This window comes from Wyeomyia smithii, chromosome 2, assembly GCF_029784165.1.
Source record: "Wyeomyia smithii strain HCP4-BCI-WySm-NY-G18 chromosome 2, ASM2978416v1, whole genome shotgun sequence".
In the NCBI taxonomy this organism is placed as follows: Eukaryota; Metazoa; Arthropoda; class Insecta; order Diptera; family Culicidae; genus Wyeomyia; species Wyeomyia smithii.
The window spans coordinates 40,539,877-40,552,303 of NC_073695.1; the positions used below are offsets into that span (position 1 = coordinate 40,539,877).

Below are 12,427 nucleotides of genomic sequence, written 5' to 3' on the forward strand. Positions count from 1 at the left end.
TTCTGCGGTAGATGGTCGGGTTAGGTTTTTTTCAAACCCGTACCCGAACTCGACTGTGAAACCCGAACCTGAGATTTTTTTACCCGAGATTTTTCGTACCCGTACATACGTAGCATCCCTAGCTGGTCTCGAGGTACGATGCTGGCCTAACAAGCCGATTGAGGGGGGGGGGGTGCAAGTTCTTCAAAATTTTAGCAGTAAAAAAATGGTATTTTGAAAAATAGAAATAACCAGTATTTATTGTCTAGTGATTGTTACATCAAGGAAACCAGTGAAAAGTAGTCTTTGTAAGAGTGGAAAGTTGGATTTTTCTTTGTCCAACTTCGAATATAAATAGATGTTCTTTAGTACAAACCATTGGACATATCATTTTGGCGACGAGGATCTCAAGAATCCACGAACATGACGTAAGATAGAGTTGATCAGCAGCCGCAACAGGGAACTCAAGATATGATTCTCAAGATGGCCCAACTTTTACAGCAGATGGCGGTCCAGCAGCAGCAGCCTCAGTATCAAACCCCGAAGCAGATTTTGGAGTCCCTCTCATCGAACATCACCGAGTTTGGTTTATCCGCTACCAGGACCTCTTCGAGAACGATGCATGCCAGCTGAATGATGCGGCGAAGGTACGTCTACTTTTCCGGAAGCTGGACACCCATTCGCACAGCTGCTATCTCAACTACATCCTGCCGAAGCTTCCCAAGGACGAGAAGTTTGAAGACACAGTCAAGATTCTTAATAAAATCTTCGGGCATCAAACGTCAGTGTTCCGGAAGCGGTTCATTTGTCTTTTCACGATTGTTGTTAACCATCTGCCGATAAACACTCAGCAAGCAGAGAGCATTCAACCGCTGTTCAACCATTGTTGACCTCAGCCAGGTTTTCACCCGACGTAATGTGCTGAACGGGCTTTCGGCTAGCAAGTCTATAAGATCCAGCTCATCCAAGCTCTTACGGTCTGCTCTCATGCTGCTGCAATGGTGATAAAAAACTTCCACCTCTCCAGCAAAATTGTCAATTTCGTAAAAAAGTACGAAACTTTCGGTTTTGCGCTTGAACTCTTCCAACAACATGCGTATTACGTTAGCGGGATGCAGCAAGGACAACGCGTAGGCAGGTGAACTATCTTCTCCGAACCGTGTTTCCAGTGAGGTTACAAGAGAATCAAGGTGAGGAATTGTCATAGCTCGGTTCCAATACTCCAATACTAGTTGATGCAGGCGGATTTGCCCGCTACTTTTGCCGCTGCAATGTCCTTGGTGGATCAACTGAAAAACCTGCGCAGTTCCACCCAACATAGGGCAAGCATTTCAATCAATTATTTTTTATCTGGCTCATACTTTATACAGATGTCATACTTTACATAGATGGGCTAAAGATGTCGTTTTGTGCTATTAGAGTTATTGAAAACAAAATTCTGCACCAATGTCAAAAACCTGCCCCCCTCTGGCTACGCCTATGTACGATTCATAGGTCACTGCACTAGAGAATATCCCTGAGGAAGAGCTGAATTTGGAGGTCGTTATGCAGCGCTTAATCGCGGAAGAGCTGAAAAGATCCGAACGTCATGAAGACTCCGGATAGGTCAAGGCTGCGGCATTTTATGGTGAGAAGAAGCGCAAGTCGAAGAGATTTCAAGGCAAGTGCCATAACTGTGGCAAGCGAGGCCACTTTAAGAAGGATTTCGGCTAAGTAAAGGAGTGCCGTATCGTTCATTGCAAGCCGTAATATTAAAAAGGCTTATTTTGGAAAGGTGGTTTTCAGGCTCGATTTCAGTTCGAGCGACTACCTAGTGAACGATCTTACTGTGTTCTCGGGAGTTCACAAGATAAAGCAACCTGTTGTGATTTAAGTAGTGAAGGGTGGAGAAACGCTGATATCAAAGACCATGGGAACCATCATCGGAAGAAGCAATAAGTATATACTGCTGAATATGAAGGATGTTTTCTATGTCCCGCAGCTTCGCGACAACTTGATGTCGGTGGAAAAGCTAGTAAAGACGGGTGTTGTAACCTTCTGCGGTTCTACCCCAATTCTTAAGAAAAACGGTATTGTGATTGCTTCTGACGGATTTCATCGTAAATCGTCTCAAGGATTGGCAGCACCCTCTCCGAATTGGTTGAAACTTTTTGGGTGTGAAGACATCACCCAATTAAGCATCTCTACATACTTACTTTTTCCAAAATTAGTCTAGACTGTCTTCTGTAAAGGGCGAAACTTTTTTTGCCGATTTTTTGTAAATCAATAAAATTCAGAAACGGTAAATTCTACAAAAAAGTGTTCTATAAGTAACTTTTAGGAAATTGTCTGAATTTTCATAAAAAACGTTTTTGAACATGTTCTTTTTTGCCATTTCGAAGCTCAGACCCAAAATCGTAAGTTCCTGGCATAAGTCTAGTAATGTCATCATTGTCAAAAAAATCTATTACCGAATTTTATCAATTTCACTGATTCCACGCCCACATTTTGAATTAAGGGTACAAAGTATGCCCTGATCGTTAACAAGTGTTTTCATCTGTTTCACTATATATGGCGACGCATAGAATTCCTTCACTATTTTAGCGATGAACCACGATTTTGGTAGTACTGACAATATTTTTACCTGGTCATTCCTGCTTGTAGTAGGAGCTTTAAATTTCTCCAATTATTGCATAACCATTTCATCATATGCTTCGTGGGCTTCTGAAAAAAAAAAGTTTAAAAAATATTTATAGATTAATACGTGCATATTATGGTGCGTTAAAAATTAACTTATTGCATTTGTTATTATTTCTTTAAAAGTAATAACGTTCTTACCTAGCATGTCATTAACCCGTAAAGACCCGGGACGAAACTTGTTTTTTGAAAATGCTCGTGCTAAGCACTGGAACGGCCGATTTGGGAAAACTTGGAATTTTATTCAAGGGGAATAGTTGCTCTAAGTTTTGGTAAAGGTGCCACCCCTCTGGACCCCTCCCCGTTTTCGTGAGAAGCAAATATGTCTGGGTTTTTTTTTTCAAATTTTTCAAACAGATTGAGCAAACACTGGGAATTTTCATATGTATCAATTGCTCCATGTATCAAATCATGTCAGGTGGATGAAATATATTATGTTAGAGTGAATTTTGGAGTTTCCAAATTATTTCAGTACAAATTCCTAAACTACGTATTTTCATAAAAAATCAAACAACGAAACCGTTCTTCAAATTTTAGGCTCTACATTTTTGCGGTAAGATCTCCTGAATCCATAAGCGATGAAAAGTTTATTTTAGCATGCAAACATTTTGAGAGAAACCAGTTTAAATTCACCAAGGTACGTATTTTCATGGAATCCTGTTTTGTCAGTCTTCCACAGTTGGTTTCAACTTAGCTCTTCAATTTTCAAGCTCTATATTAGAGTGACGTCTCCCGAATCCAAAGATGGTGAAAAATTTTTTCCAGCATGCACAGATTTGAAGAAAATCAAGTTTTCATAAGAACTCGTACTTTAGTGAATTCAAACTCGTTTTTCTCTAAATCTGTGCATGTTAGAATAAATCTTTCAGCATCTTTGGATTCAGAAGACGTTACTCTAGAAATATAGAACTTGAAAATTGAAGAGCCAAGTTGAAATCTACTGTGGGAGACTGAGAAAATCAGGTTTCCGTGAAAATACGTACTTAAGTGAATTTAAACTCGTTTTTCTCAAAATATTTGCATGCTAAAATAAATATTTCATCGCATATTGATTCAGGAGACCTCACTTCAAAAATGTAGAGCCTAAAATTTGAAGCTCAATTGTTTGAAAAATTAGAAAAAAACACAGACATATTCGCGTCTCATGAAAACGGGGAGGGGTCCAGAGGGATGGCATCTTTACCAAAACCTAGAGCAACTATTCCCCTTGAATAAAAGTCCAACTTTTCCCAAATCGGCCGTTCCAGTGCTGAGAACGAGCATTTTCAAAAAACAAGTTCCGTCCCGGGTCTTCACGGGTTAATCTCTTCACAACTTGTTAGGGACGATCCATTAAGGATGTCACGCAAAATTTGGAAAAAATTTACTCCCCTCCTCCCCCTTGTCACAAGCTGTCACAGCTTCCTTGACCCCCCCCTTAATTACGTTACTTTTTTATAGAACCCCCCTCCCCTAATTTCTTTGGTAATAATTGATTAAAAATCGATAAATTTGTTAGGAATGCATTTTTTCTTAATAAGAACGATTTTACTGACAGAAAAACTGAAACTAAAAGGAAAAGAAGATTATAGAAGATAACTAGAAAAGGCGTTTACTTTTTAGTCCTAGGATGCTTATCTACGTTTTGTCACAATTTTTGTATTGATTGGATTGAGAGAAACTAAACATTAATGAAATTGCGCTGTAATTCATAAACAAACATGCACGGTAAAACAGAATTAACAAACATTATGCGTTTTTAACGAGAAAAAAATTGTCATTTATTTTATCTTAAGCAAAAAAGGGATCGTAGAACTGGATCGAAAAATGAATGATGCAAATATCACAAATAGTTCTGAGTTGAACTCTGTAGTTAGGTATGTGTGTTTATTATTTTTTTTTTTGAGTTGAAATGTGATGTCACACTCAAGCTAACCCCCCTCCCCCATATGTCACAAAATGTCACAATAATCGAAACCCCCCCCCTCCCCATTAACGCGTGACATCATTAATGGATGGTCCCTTAATGGCTGCTCAACATCAATTGTTGGTAGTTGAGTATTTTCACATGTTGATTCTTGCGGACTTTTACTCGTTGATGGTTGTGGATCTTCGAAATCTTGCGTTGTTTCGTATTCGTCGCTTTTTTTGTGGAACACTTCTGCTATGCTATAATACAGCTTGACAAGAAACACAAATGTGCGTCGATTCATCCAGTTGGTGGTCATAACCCATGGACCGTATTTTTTCTATTATCGTTGAAGATAAACTGCGTGAATCCTTACGGCTGCACTTCTTATTGCCAACAGCTGCACAGCATTTCGAATATTTCAGCCGTGATATAACCTTTTGATCCATGATAACAAAACTTAGTCGAACTTCTCTTCACAATTGCTATAAGTTGATTGAGTAGCGTTGTTATTTTATCAAGCTTTTAAACATGTTCGTAACGTGCATACATATCACAACAGATACAATAGGTAGAAGATACGTACGTAGAATCAACATATATTCTGCAGGTAGAATAAACATGTATTGTAGCAGTCAAAACACCAGCAGCAGCACCCCTCTCGGGAGAAAATAACCTACCACGTTTGGGCTACTATGTTCTACAGCGGCCACGTGCTTCACGCAGGATTTTGCTTCCAGAGTCAAAAACAACACTCAAACACTGGTTCTACTATTACCTAATTTATTGACATTACACATTTACACAACATAACAAGTATTTCATTCTATCAAGGTGTTTTACACTAAAAAAAAATATACCTTGGTTTTAGTTTGCATTTTCATTTTTTATTTTAGAGAATAACTTTTTTTCCTTAAATATGCTCAAGTTACGATGTATGAACGAAATGTAGCCAACAATGTTGTCTTTCACCAACAAATTTTTTAGCCAATTCGGAGATGACCATTTTTTTAAATCGATGTTTTGTGTTAAAATTGCATATTTTTAGTGTAGGACTTGATATATAATTTTTTTCCATATTTTTTTTTGAAAATTCAAACAATTTCTTAAAATTTACTAATAGAACACTTTTTTGTAGAATTTACCGTTTTTGAATTATATTGATTTACAAAAAATCGGCAAAAAAAGTTTCGCCCTTTTCAGAAGACAGTCTAGACTAATTTTGGAAAGAGTAAGTAGTTTGGAAAGAGTAAAGCCTGTATTACACTCTTTGACCAAGCGTCAAATATTTGGCACTTTTTGACAGATAAAAATTTGGTCAAATATAATTGTTTGCCAATCTCCAATTTTAACATGGGTCAAACACGGGCAAACAACAACTATGATGTCAAATAAATTTGACCATTATGTCAGAAGGTCAAATATTTGACCATTAGACAAAGAGTGTACTACAGGCTTAAAAGTTTCAACCAATTCGGAGAGGGTGCTGCCAAACGCGGGTTCATTTGGCGCGAAATCCGTCTACTGCGAATCTGAGAAGTACGAAGACAGGCTTAAAACAAAAGCCTTGGTTCTACATTCCGTATCGGAACTCGACCTTCTGTTTTACTATACACAGCAGGGATGTCACGGATGTAATTTTTCAGACATCTGCAGATGCGGATGCGGATGCGAATATGTATGTGATTACGGATGCAGATGTTGATGCGGATGTCAATTTTCATGCGGATGTTCCGTATTCGTATCCGTAGCATCCCTTGTGTTTTATTTTGCTTATTTCACACAGGAGCTGAGAGTTTTCACACGAAGACAGGCTTATTGACTTCAATACCATAATATGATCCCAATTTTCATTTGGTGATAATACTATTCACAAAACTAAATTAAATAGATAAATAAATTGTTTTTCACGTCAAAAATTTAAAGACTATGCACTACAACATACCTACCATTGCCATCAGAAGAACTTCCGTTAACAGTGTAACTGGTCGGCCGAATCGCTTCCCGATGATAAGCGGGTGGCTTAAATGCGCCACTCTCCTAAGAGAGACCACCCGCCGAGATGTGATTGCCCAGCCTGAGACCTTCCGAGGGGAGGTTCTTTTTTATCCCGTTACGGGAAGGAAAGCTGTCCGCTGACCTTAAATGCCCTGCTCTACTCCGCTAAATGCGTCAGATACTTTTCCTACGCTCCCACCTGGTACCTTTATCCGCGGTACTCGACCTCGCAAAAACAGAACGGCAGAGGGTTAATTTTCATCACTGGCCCAATCCAGTCTCGCAGAACTAAAATTGACCAGGGTGGATTCGGGAGCTTTCCGGGCTGGTTTCGGAGCCAGCCGTCCCAGTAAAATAATACCAAAAAAAAACAGCGAAACTACACGAAACCCCGAGTGAAACCAGTGAAAAACCTTAACTCATCTACTAGGACAGTCTATCACTTTTCATAAAAACTGCCGTTTTCTGCCGTATAACTACTGCGGTTTATTCCAGTGAGATTTGGTACCTTCTATCCCGTTTCAGCATTTTCTTACAATGGTTTTGGTTTACAATTTCGCTTCACTAGGCCTAGTCATTTCTTATCCTAACTCATTCCTTTCCCGATTTATTCCCTATCTTCTACAGTGTGCAATTCTGCTGTCGTCAAAGGGCAAGTGTGCGGCGGGGGCAAATCTTCTCTAGATTCGGCTTAGGGTCACGGCCCTAGTTTAGTCGCATGCGCATGGACAAAAATTAGATGGGAGTACTCACTCTTTACCGGGTTTCATGAGGGTGGGTCGGCTTACAATGGCGTAGCCGCCATACCTGGTTACTGCTGCTGCGTCGTTCTGCTTCGTACCACGCGGGTCCCTTCACCGATGTCCTATCGGCACGCTACCAGTGCTACGTTGGGTCGAAATCGGGTGTCTCCACTCTATCCGTCTAGCCTATTGTTCTCCTCGAACGTCTGCTGCTGCCTGGCAGCGCACAGCGTGCGCCTCGATCAGTGAATCATCAAGGGTGATGGTGCCGATTACTGGTCTTTCGGCCTGTTCCGTACACGCATAAACGTTTGACGATGCTCGTGTTCGGAATCGTGTTGTGCAGGAAAGCCGCGGGGGTATCCGTGATGTCGCAATTGATGAGCGGTGGCAATTCTAATGGAAGAAAAAGGTGGCCAGCACGTGTCGTTTCATTATCTACCGCCTTTGGGCAAGATTCCGCTTCTTACCTTTATGCACACTTTGCACACTACAATTTTTTTTACGCACATCCACTCTGAATGGAACCTGCCTTAATCTATCTACGGGTCTATCTGGGAAAAGGAACTGTCCTTAGTGAATTAAATAAAGAGTTTCACTGGTTTTTTTAAACCACCTGTCTCAAACTTCGCGCGGATCTGTACTGTGCAGATCGCTCCTGCCTCTTTCACTAATCAACTTAGAGTGAACTATCAAGCATTGGGATTCCTCAGATCAACCGTCCACGGTAACTTCGTTACCGGAACCTGTCTCGCGAGGATCATTGCCCACGCTAAAAGCCCGAAGGTTGCAGTTTCGGCAAAGTTATCTTCTTCTAGCGTGCATCTTCCACCCAGCATCCAGTATCCCATCCCCGAGGATAGAGAGAAAAAGGAAACTCTCCCAGTGACGCAATAGGTCAATAGACTTATTCGGCTGGGTCAATCCACTCTTCGACCGCCAGCGATGCATGCAAAGCAACGTAAGCGAACGTAAGAGGACTCGTGGCTGAGTAAATATTATGCCAATTACTACTTTTTCGGCGCCTGTTGCGGTAATGTGAACCGCAGATTATTTAGAAAAAAAGTTAATTCTAGCATGCATTATGTGTAATGCAGAATAAATGAAATAAAAAACAAGTCAATTCTGATTCAATCTTACAATATCGTTATTTAATATTACGATAGTGCTGCTAAATCTTAAAAAACATTACTTCCAAGGTACTCGTTACAACAGGCTGAGTATCACAGAATCATCCAACTTAAATAAATTTCTCATAATTAATAAACTGAGTTTTCCCTCGTTTACTGAAACTGCTTCATCACTGTGCAAAAAATGTGCCCAATCAGGAACTACTCTAAGAAAAAATTGACGTGACGTCCGTTTTTTTCAACTGACTACTTTGATTGTTTTTGTTTTTTATTTCAGCTCCATCTGCAAGGCTTTCTTTTCTTCCACTTCGAAATATATTCTACGATCTTCCTTTCAGGTTTTAAAGTTTATGTTCAATTTTATTCACCTGCTGGTTGGCGACTTACTATCAATTAATCAATAATCAATAATGAGTTGCTTTTTTGGTTGTTATGCGTGTGTGTGTTGTTTTGTATTATTCAAATTTTTTGTTGTTGTATACACTCTAATCTGTCTGCATTTGTAATTTTTTTCTGCATTTGATACCTTCCGCACACTACAGTAAGTTTTTATTTCTTTGCATGGAACTTCTTCTTTATCCAAATTGTTGATCTAGTTTTCGTACAAGTTTTACTTAATTTTGAATTTTGATGGTATAGTAAGATTCCAAAGTGTTGCTTAATCTGCGATAATTTCTAACGTTACTCACCAAGACGGTTTAGTTTTTTTTGTTCTTCTTCTGCATTTGTTTGCATTCATGCTACGATTCCTAAAATATGGCACGGAAGCCACGGATTTGTTTGTTTTGTTTATTTTCAAGTAAAAACTGGTCAACTTAACTCGAACTGTTGAAACTCAAATTGTGCTCGTTTATCTTCGTTATACAGTATTGTTCAGTTTACTTAGATTCAACTTTTTTTTGTTCTTTGTACAGGGTGAAACTGGTTGAAGCGTTTTAATTGGTTGTGTGTGTATAAGTATAGACCAAATTTAGCACAAGAAAGTATTATTTATATATCTGAATCATACACAGAACCCAGAGAACGTTGCTTGTCGTTGTAACAGCCTAATTGGGGCGGTTAATTAGTTAATAATCAACATCTCACCTTACGTGGCGGATCTGCAATTATGTGTTGAGAGATTTCACGTAAATTCGTCTCTAGCTTTTGCTATACCCTTGAAGATGACAGTGAAACTTTGTGTGTTTGACGACATCGGTAATAACAAAGATAATTTTTCGATTTTTTGAGAATTCGAGAAGCAGTTGCTTGAATTATCGATATAATAAAATTTATGAAGTTTCTCTGAAAGCTGCAAAGGTGCTACCAAGGGCTGGGTCAATTGGCGTGAAATCGCTCGAATAATAAACGAAGTTCTGGCGTTTCTTATCAAGATGACGAACGCGTTAACAATCTTTTCGGCTTGCTGCGATGGCATCTGTCACGCGCCAAAACGGCCGTAAAGCTGTCACTTCAAGAAGCGGTCATTCTCCGGCTGCTACATGAAATAATTTTCAGGGTTAATTTATTCGCTAAGAATCGAAATCCTATTTACATTATGTTCAACGACGCCTGGCCCTGGCCTGGAGGCGCAGGGCTTTGCTGTGACAATTCGCCAACGTTTCCGCTATCCTATTTAGGTATACATTCTGAGGTTAGATTTTACGATAACTAAAGCAAGATAAATAAAATAAATTCTAAATCGTATGAACATTACGTATACAGATTTCAATCAGCAGTTTAGTTGTGAGTGTATGTGTTTGTTTGTGTAGGTTTACGTCTCAGACAATTGGCATTCGGTTTCCTCTTGATTAGCTACTAAATAAACTTATTCGTAGAGTTGGTATACTTTGCTCTCACCCGCCGCTTCTTCGTTAGTTTTCGTCTAATATTATGACACAGAGATAGGAATTTTACGTATTTTTGTTGCATTTCAGTTTTTTTAGTGGACTGTTTTCATTGTAGTAGTTAGTAAGTTGTTGTTGTTGTTATTGTTGTTGATTAGCAAGAGATATGAAAAACAAATAAATCTATTATCACAGGCTTAATTCTTCCTCGTTTAAATTTGCTGTTGCTCTATTCCTTCCAATGTTAGTAGTGTATTTCTATAACTTTATTTTTGTTCAGTTACAATCTATTTCATATTCACTTGTTTTGATTACGTATATCCGTTGCTCAATGCTGGTTAACATAAGCTTAATGGTTTGAACTTTTAGACAACCCAAGTTTTAACACTAAAATAATGGTAAATCGTTATAGTCTACTTGAAAGAGCGTATACAGTAGCTTGGCTTGGTTTGGTGACTTAGTTAGTGGTCAATCTATAGCTTTTTTTTGCAGTTCGGCTTCCACTGTAACCGCTGTCGCTGAATTCGAGTCACCCCTCTCCCGTCATCCAGTGCCCACCTGCGCGTGTAAATTGGCATTATCATGTGCATTCAATTATCGCTTAATTCGATAATTTATATTCGTAAAAGTGTACTCGCTTTTTCGGCCGCGCTTGGAGCAGAATAAATAAAATCTGTATGTAAATAATATTTATTCATGTAATCGTTTCTGTATTTAACCCGAACTCTTCAAAGTATTTTTTTTTGTTTTCAGTGCGTTTAATTGAGTTACGAATGTTTGTTTATTCTCGAGCCTGTTTTTCTGGTTTCGCCGGGGCCGTTAAACCGAGGGAGGGACCTCATTATTCGTAATAAATATTAATCAATTCAACTTCATCATCACCAGGACGCACGAATATCCTCGACCCGATGATGTTTTGCCTCTCATTGTTCTTTGCTTTACGATTCCGTACTTAACGCAGAACCTGAGCCTGAGCAGCACCGTCGGGAGGCAGCAGGACCCGAGCGTGGCACTGATACTCATTAATTAATTATCATATTTTCATCATTTCGCCCTGAGAGTGATATCATAATTATTTATGCGTCCAGGTTCTCGTTCTCTATTTCGTCCGTGGTGTACCCAGTTCCTGCGTTTTATTTCGAATAATTGAATAACCTGCATGCCATTTACAGGCTAGTCCTGGTCATGAAACAGATTTTCTTATGATTTTGCTTGTAGCAGTCGCCATACTAAGAATCGCTGATCTTAGAATCGGAAAAAGATGCAAATGAAATATTTTTGCCTTCCCGAACGGCATGTTTTTGTAATAACTTATTGGCTTAATGTTTATATTGGGTGTATATAAAAAAAAACAAAAAACTTTCCTCACTACAGCCTTTCTCTACCACGAGCAGTACCATCCTAAAATATTCAACAAATAATGAAATAAGGACCTCGCGTTTCTATCTGAGTCTAGCACTCGCCTAGCATGAGATAAAACATTACCACTTGCTTTCTACAGAACCCAAAAAGGTATATAAAAAACTTTCAATAAACCAAACTTTAAACTAGAATCGCTATGGCATTCGTTAGTTGCTCTCAGTATACATCGGTTGCATGTGTGTAGGTATAAGTTTCGTATGTTGGTGGTGGTGGTTTCGCGGTTGGAAGCTCAGCATCCCCCCGAGGAGCTGGAATCGTCTTCGATGCGCTGCTACTGTTGTCCACCGGGATGCTAGAATCGTCCTGTCGTGTGGTGGTGGTGGTGGTGGTGGTTGGCCAGTTTTTGTGACGCTGCCGCAACAAGCAGCAATCGTTCTGGGTCCATCACTCGGCCAATTTTGGAGCTAATGTTTTCGATGTCGGCCAGCAGTGGGGGTGTTGAGAAGTGATCGGTTTGCGAACTGTCGGCTGTCCAGTAGCATTTGCTGCCTGGGGGAGGCTGAGCTGCGGACAGCGGATCCACCGTGGAGGACGTTTGAGAGGACGATGGCGATGAGGGACTCTGACCTGGGGTTGTGAACGATTAGATGATGATATTATAAGCGATTCGAGAAGAAACTTACGAGTACTGTCAGATGGTTGATCAAGCATTGGTTGAAGGATTCGGCGTCGGGCATTGATGAACCAGTTATTGACCTGTTTGAAAAAAAAAAGAATTGAGTTCAAGATTTGTCATGATTTCAAACATTTTGGAGTGCAAATTTC

General features: G+C 39.6%; 1 protein-coding gene across 4 annotated transcripts in view; it reads right to left on the reverse strand.

The window, feature by feature from the left end:
- Positions 1 to 8,746: 8,746 nt before the first annotated feature.
- The window catches only part of LOC129726007 (homeobox protein PKNOX1-like), a 161,662-nt gene continuing 157,981 nt past the window's right edge, over positions 8,747 to 12,427 (reverse strand). For all 4 annotated transcript variants that reach the window (XM_055682520.1, XM_055682522.1, XM_055682519.1 and 1 more), the window contains exons 10-11: positions 12,286 to 12,358; positions 8,747 to 12,229 (exon numbers count right to left, since the gene is read on the reverse strand). In XM_055682520.1, the coding sequence (XP_055538495.1) occupies positions 11,955 to 12,229; positions 12,286 to 12,358 (348 nt within the window). In that variant the 3' untranslated portion in view covers positions 8,747 to 11,954. The remainder of the gene's footprint in view (positions 12,230 to 12,285; positions 12,359 to 12,427) is intronic.